This window comes from Podarcis pityusensis (assembly GCF_964106645.2).
Source record: "Podarcis pityusensis genome assembly, chromosome: 2".
NCBI classification, from domain to species: Eukaryota; Metazoa; Chordata; class Lepidosauria; order Squamata; family Lacertidae; genus Podarcis; species Podarcis pityusensis.
This window is the reverse complement of record NC_138029.1, coordinates 42,761,011-42,781,091: the sequence shown is the minus strand read 5'-3', so window position 1 is coordinate 42,781,091 and position 20,081 is coordinate 42,761,011. Positions and strand designations below refer to the sequence as shown.

At 42.1% G+C, this 20,081-nt stretch overlaps 1 protein-coding gene across 10 annotated transcripts in view; it reads right to left on the bottom strand.

The window, feature by feature from the left end:
* The window catches only part of WIZ (WIZ zinc finger), a 60,398-nt gene that overhangs the window by 5,839 nt on the left and 34,478 nt on the right, over positions 1 to 20,081 (bottom strand). For 5 of the 10 annotated variants that reach the window (XM_080993540.1, XM_080993539.1, XM_080993537.1 and 2 more), the window contains exons 4-8: positions 15,592 to 18,140; positions 14,984 to 15,349; positions 5,900 to 6,067; positions 4,020 to 4,526; positions 826 to 1,308 (exon numbers count right to left, since the gene is read on the bottom strand). In XM_080993540.1, coding sequence (XP_080849666.1) covers positions 826 to 1,308; positions 4,020 to 4,526; positions 5,900 to 6,067; positions 14,984 to 15,349; positions 15,592 to 18,140 — 4,073 coding nt within the window. The remainder of the gene's footprint in view (positions 1 to 825; positions 1,309 to 4,019; positions 4,527 to 5,899; positions 6,068 to 14,983; positions 15,350 to 15,591; positions 18,141 to 20,081) is intronic. The other 5 variants (XM_080993542.1, XM_080993538.1, XM_080993543.1 and 2 more) reach the window with 5 other exon arrangements.

The window sequence follows — 20,081 nt, the reverse complement described above, 5'->3', positions numbered from 1 at the left end:
AGTGCAAAGGGGTGAAACACACCATTCAATATGGGGTGCCCATGGCTATTTAACAGCTTTAAAGCCAGCAGTATGCAGATCACACTTTGACTGGTCTCATCTACTCTCCCTGCACTGAGGGAGGGAAATAGCTGGAATCCCACCACCTGGAGGCAGTTGTCCCCTCCATCTCTGAAATGGGTCGCAGTGCCACTTTAAAGCCCTGGTAAAATTGGAAATGGCAGAAGCAATCTTCTTCCTTGCTCTGTAACTGCTAAGACATTAAATGCCATGGAGAAACACATCAGTACTGAGCATTTTGCTGACGCTAAACAAAGCCAATGAGTGCTGTGAAAAATGCAGCAGTCAATTTCAAACCAATGGCCACCAAAGGGCTCAGGCTATGTAAGATTGCACACTCTTCCCTTCAAACTGCTTAATTAATTCCCCTTCCATCTGCAGCAGATCAGATTGAATCCACACTTGTCTTGTGATACTCTTAACTGAAGAGCAACCATATAGCCTTCTCCTATCTGGGGCAGGGAGATGCCATCCATTTGGAGCAAGATATAACCGTGGAGAAAATACCCGGACAGGGAATAGTTAACTTCAGCACACGCACAGGCCAGCTGGGAAAGCTGCATTATACATTTCAGAAAAAGCTTTGCAAGAAAAGCATGTGGGCCAAAATGCTTGCTTCCCCAACCCTTTGCTGCTTATTGGACATGGTGGCAGGAAATGGCAAGGGGCCTGGATTTCTAAGCGTACAGCTCCATGTCACATAAACAAGACTAGGAAGGGGGAGAGGAAGAGGAGGGGACAGGAGCCAGTGCTGATAGAACCTACAGAGATTGAGTGGAGCCATCTCAGCATCTGCTGCCCAGTACGCACTGGAAGAAAGACCCTGTTTCCTTTGCAGGCTGGCCGCAGCTGACAGCCTGTGGCCATGTGGCTTCAACTTCTTGGATGGTGGAGGGGAGTGAGGTGAGAGTACAGATGGCTGTTTGCCCAAAGGCCTTGGTGCGTGTGCTTGTTTCATGCCTGTGGCAGGCGCTGCTGTAGCTGTGCTCTTTGGGCTGGGTCCATCAGAGCTCCCAGTCTCCCCTAATGTTTCTCTCTCGCTATGGAGGAGAGAGGGAGGGCGGCCTTTGAAGTCTTCGCTTTTGATGAGGTCATTTAAAACATCAATAGGAGATCCTTTAGCATCTGGATCGCTCACTCCCAGGTGTCTCAGGTGGGCTCTAGCGTGACTCGACAGCCCTTTTCTGGTTTCAAACCAGGCACCACATAACTGGCAGTCAATTTCTCTGCCCGAGTCACTATCTACAGCTGCGGAAAAAAGAACACATTGATCACAATAGATACAATCACACAACTGATGTGTCTCAAGTACCCGTTACAACCTGAAAAGGACCTTGTTCCTTTTTTTGTTCTAAAGGCCCCATTTCTCACTCCAGAAATGGTAAAGTGGTTTCCTAGTAGGATTTAGCAAGCAGCCCTAAAGGAAAGCCAAGTTATTCACCTGTACCCACTGATGCTGGCTTAACAGTTAAGCAGAAATTCTCTCAGAAGACTTGCATTTAACCAGATTTCCTTTTAGTGTCCCAGGTCATGTTTTCAAACACTCTCTTTCCTGAAAACATGATGCTCAAGCCTTTTCCATCTCAGCTTAAACCATCAGGCATTTCAGACACCAGTAACCTTTGAAAACAGCAATGTAAAAAACTGCAGAGTGTCAGACAGCCCTAGTCCCAGACTGAGCAAAGCTTCAAGCTGCCAGCTGGGTTCATACTGGAAAAGCAATGTGGCAAACAGAAAGAGTGACTTAAAAAATTAAACCGTCAATTTAAGAGGTCCAAAGCATTTGCATTTTTGCCTAGCATTTCAATCCTTCAGACTGAAGAATATTAATGTAAATGGTCATCCCCAACAATGGCACAATGTTAAATACAACACTTTCCAAACGGTAATTGTTTGTCATGCCTGTAAGGTCCATGAGGCTTCTTTGATCTGCTATTAAGCTTTGGGTTTGATTTCAAAATAAAGATGGACAGCAGTGATGTTCTCAGTGCTATGACTCTTACATAGTCCAGCAGCATGTGGTATAAGCCATTAGGAAGAAATGGGTTGAACCAAGAATTGACAGCTGTTATTACTCAATGAGGGCAGAACTGCCACTTTAAGAGTTTATTTTAGTTCATGCAGATTTATGCCAATTTCCGTCACAAGCAAATTTAAATTCCCAGGAATGTTCTAAGAAGTCATGTAAGCTATCTAGAAAATTGCAAAGTTTGTTGGTTATAAACCTCCACTTTCATATACAACTGACCGGATGAAACACAGTTCAAAATCTTATCAGCCAAGGCAGAGCCTAAAAGCAAAAAACAATAAAAGCAAAGAACAATAAAAGCAAAGGTTCTCGCAGCAATTTCTAAAATATGAAGTGCAGGTAAATTATCAATGCCTGGGGCAAAGAGTTATGTTTAGGAATGGATTACACCTCAAAATGGGAATGGGAAGCAGCTGTATAAATGGTGTTGACTTTCTCAGCAACTGTTTTTCAATTGTATGCTTGAGGAAGAATCACAACATATCTAAGGACTTGAGTGCTCAACTGACACCACAATATTATGTTAAGAATCTGCGGCTCATGACAATGCAGTTAGAGAAGAAGGCAAACGGGACTTGGAAAAGGAGCTTTTAAATTGAAGGTTCCCTGATGAAAGAAGCAGGAACTCAGTTGTGGGGTGGACAGGTCAGGATGTCATCCAACACTTCCTTACAACTGATGCTGCAGACTTTGTTGCTGCTGGGTCAATAGAAGGTACCACAATATACACCTTGTGCACTGTTATCTTTCCCCACCCCCAGATAGGACTGGCCTTGGTGCCTTGAGCCAAGCCCACCAGACAATTCCCCTCTCTTTACGATTCTCCTTACCTCTGCCTCAACAGACCAAGTGAGAACTCACTACTCCCTCACCAGCAACAGCTGCAAAACGGCTTTTAAAAAGGACTGGAATGGCAGAAGCAGTGCTGATTTTCTATGATTTTCCTCCAATGCAAGAGAACACTGTACAAGACTGAAGCAGGGATACTGGGTGGCTTGTGCCATTTCTGCCAGCTTTAATAGAAAACACTGTTGAATATTATAGCCCAAAAGAAGCATAGATTATGTTAGTCTCCAAACTCCAACATCAGCTGCAAGTCCACAAGCCTTACTATAGGCCCTGAGAAGAAGGGCAAACAGATAATGTACAACAGGGGAAGCAATGGCTCAGATGCAGCAGAAATTGCTTTTAATTAGGTACTGAGAGCACTAAATTCCTCACTCTTTATTCTGAAAGATTGCTAAGAATTTTGGTTTTAAATGAACAGCTATGCAGAAGATCTCAGAGGGTCTCTCAGTCTTTTCTTCTGATAAGAGTTTCGCTCAGGGCTTTGGAAAGAAACATATAGTGTCTATAGTTGTTCTCCCTTCAAGAGATAAACATCCCTACTTTCACTAGTGAGTTTAAAAATCTCCAGGCACAAATCAAAAAGACACATGGGAAGGCTTTGTGGCCCATCCAATGAATAAAATAAATATGACTGACCCTCTTATTTGGTTTCGGGGAAGAGCCAGTTGAGGAAACTTCTGCTTTTGGGAAAAGAGATTTACTAAAAAGGTGCCTAGGAATAATAATTTTTAAAAACTCCTGCTCACCCAGCTCAGAGAAGGGAAGAAACCCTTCGGGACAACACTAAAGGATCACAGTTCATCAGTTGTTCTAGAAATAGGAAGGGACACTTTTGCAGGAGATCAAACTTATGCAATAAGTCCTTTATGCCCTTCCTTTATTGTGGTGTATACAAGATGCCGTATGTGCGAATGAAGCAAGCAGCCTGTGCAGAGCCAATAGGTGTAAAATACGCCTTGGGGTGGGCAGCCCTACACTGGTTCACGCTACAAGGTAATGTGAAACACAAGAGCTCCCTGCAGCAGCAAACTGCAAGCCAGCTCTCCTGTTCACAAGCAGCATCAGCATCAAACAGACTCACTTAGATTTAAGGGGCCTTCTTCCTCCGGTTGTGACCACTGTGCTTTAGGAGAACTCTGCAGAGGGCTCAGCGGTAGCTTGGGGCTTTTGTCTTCGGGGGTCTTTGGCAGAGGAGAACCAGGCAGAGCAGGTGTCACTTTCTTGAGTATGGGAGATCCTGGCTGGGCAACATTCTTGGGGGTGAAACCTGGAGGGCATTTGATTGCTTTGTTTATAGGTGCCTCTTGCGGCCGTTCCGTAGCTTTGTTGGGAGGCAGCAGTGTCGGCTGTGAGGACCCTGCAGTCCCTTCTTTGGGAGAAGCAGATTTTTTGCTAAGACTTGGAGAGATGGGGCCACTGTCCACTTTGCCCTTCTGCTTCATCAGTTCATAGAGTAAGTCGATGGGGGCTCCACTGCTCTCAGACTCAGCCACACCGAGCTGACGTAAGTGAGAACGGGCATGGCTGGACAGGCCCTTGCGGGTCTCGAAGCAGACGCCACAGACCTCACATGTTGTGAGGTTTGGTGCTGGAAAGAGGAGAGTGACTTATTGAGACAAAGTTAAGCTGAACCCCACACTGCCTTTGCTACCAGTCAGTAGAGCACAAGCGCACACCACGTTATCTTGATTTGGACCCGGCTCCATAAACAAGCCAGGTATCATCAGTTTAGCATTGGACTCGCTAAATAGACTGGCTCTTTATTTTGCAACAGATGACTTCACTAAGCTTTAGTAAAAAATGGTGCTGGATGGTCAAATTCCTTCTGTAAAAATCAGCATCACAACTACTAGTCTGCCCTGCAACCATCACTTTGACCCGTGTTCTCACACAAAATTGGTGACATGCGCCTTATGCTAAGTCGGTGAAAGCCACACTATAAATACCCCCTTTAGTCTCCTTGTTCACAAAACATTATAATTCTTATTTTCAGTAACATTTCAAGTATCACGGCCTGATTCTCCTACCCAAATACAGTCAAAAACAATGAAGTCTATTCCATCAGACTGTAGCAGAGGTAAATATAGGAGGGCCATTTGATTGTCTGCTGAGAGACCCCTCTTTTCCCTGAATTGTTTCCATCCCAGCTGGTCATTATAAGAGCTACAATGTAACCTTAAGAATTGATGCCTGAATTTCCTCATTTTCCTCTTCCTTCCTCATTCATTTTTCCTTTGGTATTGTGTCTTTTAGACTGTAAGCTGTGAGCCTTTTCAGCCACAGAGTAGGGTAAAAATGCTTTAAATGGTATTTATACCAAGTGGCTACTTGTGATCATTTTAAAGCTGAAATCAGAAATATTTATCTCTTCTTGGTTTCAAAAGCATTACAATATTAATTCAGAAAGTTAGGATCCCTCACAGCATATATTCTACATTTCCTTTAAAATGAAGAAAAACCACAAAATGGCTATTTGGTTGTATACTGTAACAAGCAATGGGATAAATACCCCAACCCCCAAATCAATAATGGTACATAATGTTGGTAGATCATATTTGCATATGTTCATTAATTAGCTATTTGGTAAGCTCATTGCTGTTCCTCACAATGTACTTTCACATAAAGCCAAAAAAATGGAAAATACTGTATACTGTATTCACCACATATTGAAAAAGAAACATTTTATTAAACTCTCAGTATTTAACACAAACATTGCAAACTTTTGAAACACACTGAATTCTTTTTGCTATATTTTTCATGTGAACAATACTTTTGTTAGTCATGAAACCTTTCAAATTATTTCACCAAGAGACAGTGTAAATTATAAGCAGTGACACCACTTTATAAAACAAGTGATAAGCAACGGGTTCAGATCTGCATTAAAGTCACCTAATGGGACTGTCACCATCACATACACCATGGACAAGGCTCAGCAGCAACCTCAACAGAGGACAGACTCACTTTTGGAATCCTGGGAATCTGCCTTATTGCTAGAAGGTTCAGGAGACAGTGAGCTTCCTATTCTGTTAGGAATATGGTCTAATGACCCAGCCAGAGAACTTTTCTTCTGGAGGGCTGGTGACCCCATCTCTGCAGTGACCATCTCCTCTTCTTCCTCAGAAGCCATAACTACCAAAATATAAAAGAGAATATGGGGTTTGAGCTGGAAAATTAATAATGCAAAGAGATTAAGCACCATACAAGCTACATTTGCCTCATAGTGCCAGTTAAGAAAAGCAAAAAATGATTAATTCCTGCAAATGATTAAGTCTTGCAGAGTTCAATGAGACTTTTTTCCAGATTAAGTGTGTCTAGGATTACAATTTAACTAATTCACTAAAAAACGAACCAACACTAATGGCCTTTAATGATTTTAGCATTTTAAGGCATGATTATAATAAACAAGTCTGTCTTGCTAGATAAGAAGACAGAAAACATTGGTTACTCGCTGTCTGTTGGATGAGCTAAGCAAATTCCTTAGATTAATACAATAACAATAGTCACACATCAGCTAAACCACCAATGAGTTATTTTCTAGTTACAGGGTTTTTCAGTTGCAGGACAAAGCACCACACTGAGTGGTATTTACTGTAGTTATACACACAAGAACCCAGAATAGATGCAGGGGGAAATTGTATTGATGAAGAAACCAGTAATTACAAACAAAAGAAAATGGGTATAAATATTTTCAATACAGGGAAACATTTTTTGCCAGAGCAAGACAGTGACATAATCATTATATAAAACTGTTTCCAACAAGGAGCCAAGTGTAAACTAATCTCTTCTGATCCAACAACAGATACAGTACTGTGAAAAGAACTACAGTAGCATTACAAAAAGTCATTTAGCCCAAAACAGACAATGAGAATTTCTGAAGGTTCAATCCTAAACACCCTTACCCTGGGATTAGCTATTTTTACAGAGAATCAGCATGGGATTGTGGTGTCCAAATAAAACTGTGGAGGCTCTGATTCAAATTCCCACTCAGCCATGAAGCTTACCCAGTGATCTTGGGCCAGTCACACTCTTTCAGCCTGGCCTACCTAAACTAGCCTTATAAAGTGGTGAGAGAAAGAACCATGTATGCCATCCTGAGCTCCTTGGAAGAATGGCAGAATATAATTGTAATACTATATGTAAATATAAATAAATAACTTACTTCTGAATAGACACACATAGGCTCAAACTGCAAAAAAAATAGGGATGGGGAAGATGAGCAGAATAGGGAATCTTCTCCTAAGTAAGACTGATCCCAACTGTTGTTTTCTGGACAAATTCACTATAATTCAGAGATAATATCAGCTACAACTTTTTTTTTTAATTCTTCAAAATTATTTAAATATACAACAAAGTAGGCAATCAGAAACGCAGGTTAAAGCAGAATTACTGTATTCTATTGTTTATATTACTAGACTGGAGAGATTAAAAGACAGAAGTCAGCCATTCCGACCTTCAAAGTGCTGGATAGCCAAAACAGACACGAGATAACGTATTGCATTAAAAAATAAATAATTTCCAACCTATGTTTTAGGTATGCATATTTCTCATACTGCAATACAACCAATTCTTGGTGTCTTACTTTGGGCTTTTGACGAGTCAGTAACATTCTTTTCAGGATTTTCAAAATTCACTTTAATAATATGTATCCACAAGGGAGGTTAGAAAGTCAAAGAAACGAGAGCCGGTTTGCCTCGATGTGGATTATTCCCGTTCTCTCAGCGGACAAAAGATGCTATATTTATTTTTTTAAAAAAATGTCTCACTTTCGATTGCCAGCTGCTGCCGGAGGGCGCGGACCAGACGTGACAGGCGCTGGCCAGTGGCTCCGGGTGCTGCAGAGGCTAAACGGGAAGCGGCCGAAAGGATGCTGACCAGCGGGGAAGGCACGGCCGAGATACCCGGGTGCCCCGTTGGCGGGGAAGGAGGAGGAGAGCCGCGGGCTACCAGGCCTTGACAGGAAAGCTACCACGGACTCGGCTCGGAGAAGCAAGACGCTGCCTCCTGCCAGCCACCCAACCCGACCTCACGCCACCCCCAGAAAGGGACAGGCGCCGCGATCCCTGAAGGCGCAGACCGGGCTGCCCCAGAGGCGGCGGGCGAGGGGGGGGGGCGGAAGGAAAAGCAGGTCTCCAGCATGACACCTCCCGATCGGCCCTCCTGCCTGACGGACATGTCTTCCTCCTCGCCTTCCGGGGACTTACCGGCCTCGGGCGGAGGACCCGCGCTCGCTTCATCCTCTCGGGGCCGCGGCGCCGCCACCGCTTTTGTCGCTTTGGGCTGCGAGGGGGTGGAGGCCGCCATCTTGGGTCCGGCACATGCGGGGCGGCAGCCAGGCGGGGCGGCGGAGCGCCGAGACTCCAACTGAGCGCGATCAGGTGGAGTAGTCGAGCGCCGAGTCCACCCAAGAGAAGCCGGCCCAGCCGAACCAGGAGGAATCCACAGGCCCAGAGAGATGCAGCGAAAAGCACGAAGCGATCAGGGTACGGGTCCAGGCAAAACTACTCCACCATCGAACGACAGATTAAGGGAAAGCCAGCAAGGATGGAAGCCGCGCGCTTAAGGCTCCAGCAGACGAGAGCAGTAGAGCACCTAACTCTCCTGGCCACAGCTACGACGGAGGAGGCAGAAAGGGAAAGGGGGCCAGTTTGCGAGCGGGCAGGTGGGGAAAACAAAAAACCGAGAGAAGAAGATGCACTCTGTGGCCAGAACGCCTTCAGAATAATACTGCTGAAAGAGAGATTAAGAGCTTCACAGCAGACAAGCAACGTGAGGTGTATAAAAACGCTCTGCATCTTGAAGGAACAGTTTTAAAAACATTTTTTTCTATTTCATCATCTGCAAAACCACTTACTTGAATGGCCACAGTTTTCTAGCCCAAAACTACAAAATGACTCAAGTGCACTGAAGTGGTGGAGGATGTAGCTGTCACAGTTGCAACCTCAATCTATATACTAGTTAAACAGCAATTGCTCCTGGATAGGTAGCAAAGCAAGGTAACAGATTAATCAAAATACAACATATTTTAAAAATTACAACAGATACATAAAATAAGTTGTAATTTATGAAAAGCCCCCTTTTATCTCAAGGCTGAGAAAACAGGGTTTCCTTCAGATCCACTTATAAGGATCAACTGCCTAAAGAAGACTGTCTTCCCTTAAATCCCAATCAGATTTGGCACTTTGGACACTTCCTTGCATTGCAGTTAGGCTTTTTTCAGCTCCAAACCCATTTGTAACGGAGGGGCCCAGGTCATAGATACAAAGAAAGGTGACAGTTTAATAGAAGACGGTAAATTCCATCCCGGTTTTTTATTCCTTGCTTCAGTTGCACCTCTTCTAATAAACAGATCTTCCCTTCTTTATTGAAGATTAAGAAAGAAGAACCATCTCAAAAAGAATAAATATGCACTAAAGTGTGCTTAAAATCCAACATCCTCTCCATCAGTTCAGGATGAGCAAAGCTGCTTTTGAGCCGTAAGACAAGGGAGAGAAATATTTCAATCAGAAGACCATTTTTCTGAAAGTGAAATGTAATGCAAATATCGCCTCTCTTTTGTTGCAATCATAATCCCGCTTATCTGGGTGTAAGCCCTATTTCACATTTCTCTAAATTTTCTATTCCTATATTTAAATTTTCATTTCTCTGTAACTGTATTCATATATTTTTCATCTCCACTAATGTGAGTTGGGGGTTGAACTCATCACTAAGCAAATGCCTAGGGACAGAAAAAAAGGAACTACCTTTCAGCAGGCAAATAATGCATTTTCTTCACCAGCACTAGCTGCATAAAAAAGTGACAACTGATTTTAATAAAACTGTTAGGAAGGGGTCCTCTTTCCTTCTTCTGTAATGGCATATGCTTTTAGCAGCTGTAGAATGGACAGAATATACTTTGTGGGCCAGGCTGGGCTCATAGACCATATATGTTTTAACAGCACTGATCCAACCTTGTATTCTGTAATTTTCTTGGGTCTTCAGCACTGTTACAACATTTTTACTAAGCTTTGAAAATTGTTGATTCACTTCCTGTTGCCAAAGAAGGGGATTTTATCAATAGTAACAACTCAAGAGTTCTAGAAAATATATTATCTCATTGTGAGAATTGACACCCTCCCTGAAAAAAGAGGTAAAAAATTTAATTGGCTGCGGTTAGATGAAATTATCTAAAACCAGAATGCTACAGTTTAGGGTCAAGATTAAGAATAGGAAGTCCATATGGTTATGAGAAGTGGGTAAAAATAAGTTTTAAGTTTTAAGGTTTTTTATAAGATAAGATGAAAATAGATTAAGGTAATGTAATGACAGAATATTATGAAATATGGAAAGGATTTGCTGCGATAATTATTAACTGGGATACAAAAAAAGGGAGGAGGAGGAGGTCAAAGAAAGAAGGTAATGAAAGTTGAAGATTTGAGAATGATGGTTTTATTTTTATCTGTTTGTGGTGTATTTTTGTTTTATGAATTTGTATTATTGGATGTGGCTGTTTTTTTTCCTTTTTTTGTTTTTTTTCCCTTTCTCTGCTTTGTCTTTTTCTGTAATTTAAAATTTTTTCCCCCAATAAATATCATTAAAAAAAAAAAAAAAAGGAAGTCCAGATGATAAAATAAAAAATGACCAAGATGCTTTTAGCCCACATGCCACTCAAAACAAGGTCCATGCCTCTTTGGAATCTACAGACTTTGCACGAGTTAGAGACCCAGCCATCTATGTATGCAGATTTAGGGGATATCTGAAATACATGCCTCAAAATATATCCATGAAGGGTTTAGGTCACCGGGGGCTGGGGAGTAAGAAAGCATGGCAGTTAAGTTTCATTGTACACGACCTTCCAGTGGCTGGCAAAAAATGCAGAGATAGCGACAGAGTGACACAATGCTGGTCTGTGTTTTTGCCACACACAGAGGAGGGAAATAATGGTTAAAATCACAAATTCATTCTTTTTCTTTGCTAAGGTTACAAAATGAATTTGAGCCTATGAACAATTAGCTTCCAAAAAGAAGTTTCTTAATGTTGAACTTTCACAACGTCTATATTTGAAAACCTTCGCTATCTACAAACAAACAAAAATACCCCACAAGAAACCACTTCTTAAGAAGAGGAACATTGTTCCTCATGTTTCTACGGTTTATACACTCTGGGCATGTATTAGGAATCCACTTTATCCCGAGATTTATAATGAATTGGTTAATCCAAATGGGAGATTTCCCCAGGCTTCCAAATTACATAAAAACCTGCCAGAAATCTAATCAACCAATGCTACTTGCTTAAATAAAAATAAATAAATTATCTTGTTCTTTGTGGTGTTGCTTGGCTTAGTAAGGCCTTGAAAATATAGAGATGTCTGTATTTTATGGATACAGATAAATTAGAGAGAGCATAAAGTTCAGTGGAGTCCTACTCATAATATTTTAAAGCAAAAGGCATTTGCATTAAGATAAATAATGATTTGTAAAGGATGAGCTATAATTTTCTAATTGCAGGCTAGCATTGGTTTCAAACTAGATCTCCATTTTGCCTACAGAAAACCCAACTGTTCAACATATTACTGAAAACTGAGCTGAAGAAGAGAATAAATTCCTAGTATTTTTCATGAGGAGAAGCAAAACATTCTAGAGTTGCTTTCTTCACTAACATCAGACTCCATCTTCCTAGTCACTTTAGTCTCATTGTATTTCCATATTTTACATAATAAAGCTATAATGTAACTGCTGTCTGAAAATGCTGCCATTTTTCTCTGTACTCTAGTCAGGTTAGGCTAAACTACTTTCTATATTGGCTGTCAGTATGCAGCAGAGTTACATCCTTCTTGTTCTTAGAGGATCATCTTCCACAACTGCTTATAGTAGTGAAAGCAGAAGCACCAGAAGGTTTTATATAAAGATATGTCCTCAGATGACCATGTTCCTGACTGGCAGCTTTTATTTCTGATTACAGCTTCACTCTGAGGGAGGAATCAGCTTTTACAGGAGACAGAGCTGCAGCCACTCCTTCTTTGGCCTTCCCTCCTAATGCTGTGCATTCCAATTTACATCATCCTGAATTAGCATAGCCTAAGGTCAGGGATAGGGACGTGGGTGGCGCTGTGCGTTAAACCACAGAGCCTAGGACTTGCCGATCAGAAGGTCGGTGGTTCGAATCCCCACAACGGGGTGAGCTTCCGTTGCTCGGTCCCTGCTCCTGCCAACCTAGAAGTTCGAAAGCACGTCACAGTGCAAGTAGATAAATAGGCACCGCTCCGGCGGGAAGGTAAACAGCGTTTCCGTGCGCTGCTCTGGTTCACCAGAAACGGCTTTGTCATGCTGGCCACATGACCCGGAAGCTGTACGCCAGCTCCCTCGGCCAATAAAGCGAGATGAGCGCCGCAACTCCAGAGTCGGTCACGACTGGACCTAATGGTCAGGGGTCCCTTTACCTTTAAGGTCAGGGATTAGGGGAGTTATAGTCCAGCAATATCTGAAGGGCCACACATCTTTGACATACACAGATCTCAGAATCCCCTGGCCTTTGTCTAGCACCCAATACCTGTTCCTTTCATGATGTACAAATACAACCACCTTTTGAGATGAAGACTTGCAAGTGCTTCCATCAAGGGAAGTTGTTGGAAGTTTTTCTTTTTCTTTTTATAGCATAGTGATCTTGGCACCACTGAATTCTGCAATCCTTCTTCCACAAATCAGGAAAGTTTATGAAGCCATCCAGTAATTTTTTGGTCCATGTTCCCTACCTTGTTTTCAGTAACCTTCTCTTTTACTAGGAGCTGAGTAAGTAATGCCAATTTAGCTGTTTTATTTCATTTCTGAATGCATCCAGAATGACAAGGCATCAAAGATTTTGTTCATGTCACTGCTAACCTTAATGAATTCGACTAGCAACAGAAATCCATGAATGTTTGGTTTCCCATAACACAGCATGATACTTTTCTGCAGTCAGCTTTCCATTACAGTCTCCACCATAATTTCCTATAGGCTGTATTGCTGTCCTCAGTACTGTAAGAATGTTAAGTAAATTGATAGGTAAATTAATAGGTATGTGCATGCTGATGACACCATATGCAGTTTCTGACAGTTGTTTGTGTGTTTAGGCAAATTTTCTAGCTACATGATGTCTCCACTTTGCAAAGCCAACTGCTGATTTTTCACAGTTCTTAGTATAGATTAACTCATAAGAGTTAGAAATGCACACCATTATTCCCATCCGTTGCTTTTTATCAGTAGATAAAAACATTTATTTGCAGAAACGTCCATCTGGCAGCTTGTATATAATGAATGATATATTGAGGGCTAGTAAACATGTTAATTGATTATTTATTGCATTTATACCCTGCTGCTTTTCTAAAGGGTGACTTAATTATGGCTTCCAAGCAGTCTCTCATCCAGGCAGCTCACAGGGCAAGAACTGCTTGACTGTGGATAGGCATTATGTGCCTACAGACCTGGAGCCAAACATATAGCTTTTCTTCATTTCACAGTGTAGCAATGCCTGCAAAATTTCTTTTGAATCTGCCATTTGGCATTCCTTGCATTTGCTAAATGCCATTCCACAGATAGGAGGACTTGTATCGGCTCCTTAACACCAAGGCCACTTTGTGGCAATGCACACTCACACCTTTTTCTTTAGACTTCAGTAAACAGCATAGACAAGATGGGATTTGGGATCAGAAATACATTCCAAGTCCTATAGATGAAACTATGCAGAAATCTATTTTCTACCTTAGTTAGTATTACAGATCACAAATATGTCACTTGCTAAATACCATGCGCCTACAATGTAACAGTATCCATCAATTCTTCAAACCAATGAACGAAGTTCAGACTACTGGCCGAAAATGGTTTAATACTGCTGGTTATATAAAGGTTAAAGAATACAAAATAATAGGAATGGGATGGAGATTGAAAGTAATTATACCCTTGTAGAACTGTGTATGTGAAGCGGTTTGTCGTTTAAGTAACATCCATGACAACTTTAGTAGAGTCTCTTTCTGCCCCATGAAAGTTTTTCCAGTGAGAAAACCTCAGAACCACACCCAGAGTAGACAAGCTGTTCAGACAAAAATCTAATAGTAAGAACCTAAGTTGTCACAGTTAGAAATGGGGGTAGCCCAAGTCAGAATAGGCTGGCCTGAAATGTAGCCGAATGGCAAGGATATGACATGGCAACATGATGTATTTTCCTATTTGTTTTAGATTTAGATCAGATTTTGAGGCAAACTTCATATTATGACTGGAGAAAATAACTGAACACTTCCTACTATAGATGGGAGAGAGATTAGTCATTACTTTTGATCTGCAGTCTACTTTTTCATCAGGGGTGCAAAACCTGAGCACCTAGTTATGACTGGCTGCTTAATAAATTGGTCTGGTGATTTGCCTAGGAGGTCAGGAAGAAAAATGTTACCCAACTCATATGCATTCCTATGTGGTCCTGGTTAACACATCCACTTCCCATAGAATCAATCCTCTCACTTAACAAACTATCATTATTTATTTTCTCTTCTATCCCACCCCCTTTACAGCATTCTTCTTTGACTTAATCTTTTTCTGCTCTGTTCCTCTTTCATCTTCACTTCCACCCAATATTTTTCTCATTCCCACCCACACACCAGTTCTAGGCTTTGACACTTTTGTTTCCTTCTCTTTGCTCCCACACTATGTCTTTTATTGAGACATGTGTGTGTTTATATATACACTCCATTATCTCAAAAGCCTTCCCTGAAGTAGGACTTAGACCAGTCTATGACTTCTGGGAAGACTTGGGCCACTGCATGAAATCTCAGTTAAACACTCAACACATTAATGGAAGGCAAGATGGACACCAGAATCCATCCTCTCCCTGGAACATCCAGATGTCTTCCTCTCCATGGGCTCCTAGGAAATGTCTGAATCCTGTGTTTTACTACTGCTTATCACTATAGTTCATAATAATCACCATCACTTCCTTCAGGTTGTTCTGTAAAGGTTATCACCAGGCAGGGTTAAGGAGGTAGCATGCTTACTAAGATTAGTACTGTTTCCAGGATGCATGTAAAATTCTGAAACTGCTTACCATCTCTGAAGGGCTGCATGGGCTCATCTCCCCAGGAAGGAGGGAACGGGGAGAAAGGTGATTGTGAAATGCTGCATTCAGATATGGGGGTCGTGCTTTTGCAGGGCCCAAACCCAAGCATCTCTCTCTCCTGATTTGGCGATGAAGGATCTGTTCCTAGTGCAGACTGAAGCATAGGGTATTCTGATGAATTGGCTAGTAGCTCCTTCAAAATGTTAATTGGTGAGATGGTGAGCTCCCAGTTAGTGATTCCAAAATCCCTCAGGTGAGCTCGGGCGTGGCTGGATAATCCTGCACGTGTGTCAAAGCCAGCCCCACAGAATTCACATCTCATTAAACTGAAAGTACTTGGATCAAAGTTTGCAACTGTGAAAGAGGGGATAATAATCAGTGTCGTAGTAAAACATAAAGAACAGGCAATAAATGCTTTCAAAGAACCCCCACTAGATAACATGATTTTTTTAAAAAAACCCAAACTATGAAAACTAGACATTGCAAAGATGCTATAACATCTATTGTTGAGAGGGAAAATATGGGAACATACATACCCATCTTCAAGGAATGAAAAATATTAGAAAAATTGAAAAAATTATAAATTGAATACATACTACCTTTTTTCTTCTTCTTTTGGAAGGAAAATTTTTGCTCAATAGCTTTCACTTCTTCTGCAGAGATGAAGTGACGGACATTGTAGCTCACACCCACCCTGTTCAGGTGGCCCCGCACGTGATTGGCTAGGCCAATCCCATTGTGGAACCTGTCAGGACAGTACGGGCATTTCCTTTCCTCATTCTTCAGCATCAATGAATCTGCATCCAGAAGGTCATCCAGTTCTAAGGAGCTTTCTAAAGAGGAATCTAATAGGAAGACGCCTAAGGGAAGGGATTCATCCATTCCAAACTCTTGGGAAGGAGGCAACATCTTTTTCTTGAGAATCTTCATCTTGGGCCGCTTCATCTTTCTGGGATAAATATTAATCTCATCAACAAGAACAATGGGGACCATGTGACGTAACTGATGCTGCTGCCCCGCTGATGCTATTGGATAATCTGTTGCCTTCAAAGTGCCCCTGAAATTCCTTTTGAGGTCCAAAGCAGATTGAGGAATAGCAACAGGCCTGAAATATCTATTCTCTGCTAACTCTATTTCTGTTGCTAAAGGGAATTCTTCTTCCATACTCCTAATATCGCTTATGGGTAACCATTTGTGCTGGAGTTCCTCCAGCCCACCTGGGTGGCTTTTGGCATTCTCTCTCTCAGTCTCAAGTGGCGGTGCTGTGCTTTTATTCCTTATTTGTTTCAGGGCATGCGGAGAATAAGCTTTCGCTGAGGTAAGAGTAGACAAGATCTTATGTGAAGAGCTATAGGGAGCTCGTTTCCTAGCCCGAAACCCAGGCATTGGGATTTCTTTTTTATTAGTGCCATTGCTTTTATTAAGTCTCTGGTGGCCCACTGTGAAGCCATGAAGGGATTCATAGTGGGACGTGGTTTCACAGTGGGACTGGGGGAAATGTCTGCCTGCTTTGCTCAAATAATCAGTTTCTGAAAATCGGCCTGACCTGCTAGGGCTGTAGGCATCCCTACTAGTTCCAGGCTGGTTTACATCTGCTTCAAAAGACTCCATGTTCCAGGACAAGTGGGAATGAGCATATTTCATGTGTTCTTTTAAAATGTTTTCATTTGGGGCTGGAAAGCTGCAAAGCATGCAAGTGCTAAGACCTTTGTTGCTACTGTGTGCATGCGCCACTTGAGGTACATGATCATTTGGCCTGAAATGTCTACTATATATGTTGTGCATGGAGCTGTCCCGTGGATCACTACCACTGGAACTGCCAAACAAGTTCACATTCTTCAAACTTTGATCTTTCCTCTCCTTGACATGCATCTTTGCATGTTGGACAAACACCTTAGAGGAGTTGGTTCCAAACACACACTTTGGGCACTGTAGCCTGGCATCACGGCCTTCATCTGGGAATTCATTGAGCTTCTGAATTTCCTCAATGATTTTTTCTCTGGACTCCTGATGGAGTCTCCTGTGCTGCTCTAGAGAACCAATGTCCCCAAAAGCCCATCCACATTCACTACAGGTCAACTGACACTGACCTCCAATGCCCTCTCTGCTTTCATCCAGCCCTAGTCCCCTGTTATGCTGAAGCATATGGTCCATCAAATGTTCCTTCATCTTAAAATAGATGCTGCATTCAATGCAGGTGTACACAGCTGGGTCCTCTTCCTGCGCTGCGCCATCTTTCCCCTGCTCCTCCACCAGGGCGTTGCACATATAGGGTCTTGTGTCATCATAGGTGCTGCAGGAAGGAGATTCCACAGACCTCAGAGGAACACGTTCCGAAGCATCTCCGGCATTAGCAGTCCAAGCATGTTTGCGGACAGAAAGGTCTGTGGCTGTCTGATGCCCCGACATCTGTAATGCCCACTCGGCAGTGTTCGCAGAACTTACTTCGGCTAAATCGGAGTCCATTGCCTGCCCCTTCCTGGGGGAGAGTGCACTCTCAACAGTCCTTGCTTTACTTGCGTGAGGATTTTGCATTTTTCTAAATACTGGCAGAGCTAACAAAGAAGCTTCTCGTGCAGACTGTCCCCTAACGGCCAGGTTTGTTGCTACATCTGTTGGCTTATTTACATTTCTGTAGGGAGGCCTTAGCCCCTCATTGTGCTCAGAAAGCCAGTCAAGCCTCCGAAAGCCCTTCTTTCCCAACCCTTGCCTTTTGTCTAAGTGCTCTTTGCTGAAGGCTTCTAGCTGCTTTGGTTCATTGCTATGGTGTCTTTCATCCCCACTAACAGTCTGTGCTCCAGGAGGGGGTGGTGAAGTTTCCACTGCTGCTTTGCCAGGGTCTAACGGCTCAAGCTCCCCTTCTAGATCATCCGTATTCCTTTGCACAGTTTTTATAATGTTAGGTTCCATTGCAGAAGTGGGTTCCTTTGGATAAGAATTATTTTTCTGTGCTGCTTCCTTGGAGCTTGCTAAATCCTTCAAACCAGGGAGTCTTTCTAAAGTGCTTTCTTTTTTGGAGACACTACCCATTGTCTCCCGTGTAGAGCAATGCCACAAGGCAGTCGTGCTTCTTTGATCTGCTGAGCCCCTAGATTTTGCTCTGTAACAGCCTTTCCTGGATTTTAAACGGTCTTCTGCCTTGGTGCTGAAAAGAACAGTCAACAAAAATCAGCTACAGGAAATGTATTGAATTGTTGCTCTAAAAAGATATATGCATTTATAATCATGAACTATTTATTGACTCTTAAGTCACAGCTGAGATCATGCATTCTACATAGCCCTCCCTTTGCTGCTGCATGGAAAACTGGTGTGCGTGCAACATTTCAAATGCCTGTATACACCTCCCTGTGCACTTCCATCACTCAAACAACAACATTCTCAGATGAATCATTCCTCTTCACAAAAGGCAACACAACACCTCAAAGCCCTACTCTATCAGCTCAACCTGTTGGTGGCTACTGCCATTTGGATCCCCTTCTCTTAGCACTTTCACCTCAGTGGCTATTCTATCTGGCTACTATGTAACCAGAAAGTTTTTGAATTAAAATTGGCTTTTTCTGAATTCTCCTATTTTACCCTCATTATATATCTTTCTCTTTTCATAGTATGGCCTTTATATTTTAAACCGGAAGGCATAGACTGTGACAATTTTAATTTTTTGTACCTCTCAGAGCCAATTTTAGTCACTTTATCATCATAAAGAGACAGGACTTCGTATATCTTTCTAACTAGATAATGCTATCTAAAGTTTACATTGTCCCTTCATAACCAGCCCATTTTCTACTATTGTTCAACTATCCAAAAGAAACCTTTCATTTCCAGCACTGGCAACAGCCTTAATTTTGCTAAGCGACTTTGTAGTACTTGCCATTGGGTTATGAGCCATATTCATTAGCGGTGTTTTTTGTTGCTGTTGTTTTCTACCATTTACCTCATTAAAGAGATATAAAACTTGCCATTATGGTTCTGGAGCAAAGTCACAGGGCCAAACTACAAGTTATGTTAAACATGCTTGTCACTTCCCGGATTCTTTTTTTTTAGAAAAAGCAGCTGTACAGCAGGTTTGTTTTCTAACTCTCTTTTCTCCATGCCTTTTCGGACAAAAAACCCCTGTTCTCCCCATCTGCTATTGGCTGCCCAAAAGCACTACTTGCAGTAAACACTACTTTTGTGGTGCTTCACAGTCCAGATCCAGATTAGAGCTTCACACTTCTACATTTTTGGGGGGGAGGGGAGAAAATGCCCAGCGCTAACCATGATTTTAAAAATGTTTGGTTAACGTAACATGCCACTTGGATCTGAAGCTGTCCCACCTCCTAGCCATTGTTCCATCATTGTTTTACTTTTTGTACTTTCAATTTACACCATTGAATCTCTGGACTCATTCATTTTAGACTCCTTGCGCCTTTTGGATGCTAACTTCTTTCAGTAGAAGCTATGTTTGGATTGTTTTCTCTCTGGGCTAAAGTAAAAACAGACTTGTCTGAAATGAACTATACACTTCATCGGAATTCCATAATGCAAGTACTTTCAACATCTTCCTTGGCCAAGGTCATCCCAGATGGCAGGGAAAGAAAACAAGAGCACTTAACGGAGCCAACATATCCTCTGCCAAGCCCATAGAACAATGAAGAGTAGAGAAATCCGAAAATGAATGGTTGAAGCTTCATGCAACATAAAGGCCTAGAGACTGAGCTCACACTGCAGTCTTATGTGCCTTTGCTAGGCAACAAGTCTCACTGATTTATCAGATTTTATTTTCAAGTTTGTTTGTTATGTTTATAACCATCTGCTCATTGCTCAGCATTGAATAGTCCCAGGATCAATAATCAAGTGGCAAGTATATGTTCTTTCAATTGATCCAAGGACCTGAACAGCAAGCTTCTCTGACTTGACTATGACCCACTTCAAAACGAGAACCCAGGGAAATTTTCCAGAAAGGATTACATGAGTGAAGGCACACATGTTATATTGAATGGTATTATACTAAGCTTGATGTTGCAATACAAATGAAAGACCTTGGGAACTGGCCCACAGAGATTAAAAATGCCAAGCCCTGTAATTCTTCCTCTAGCAATTTCAACAC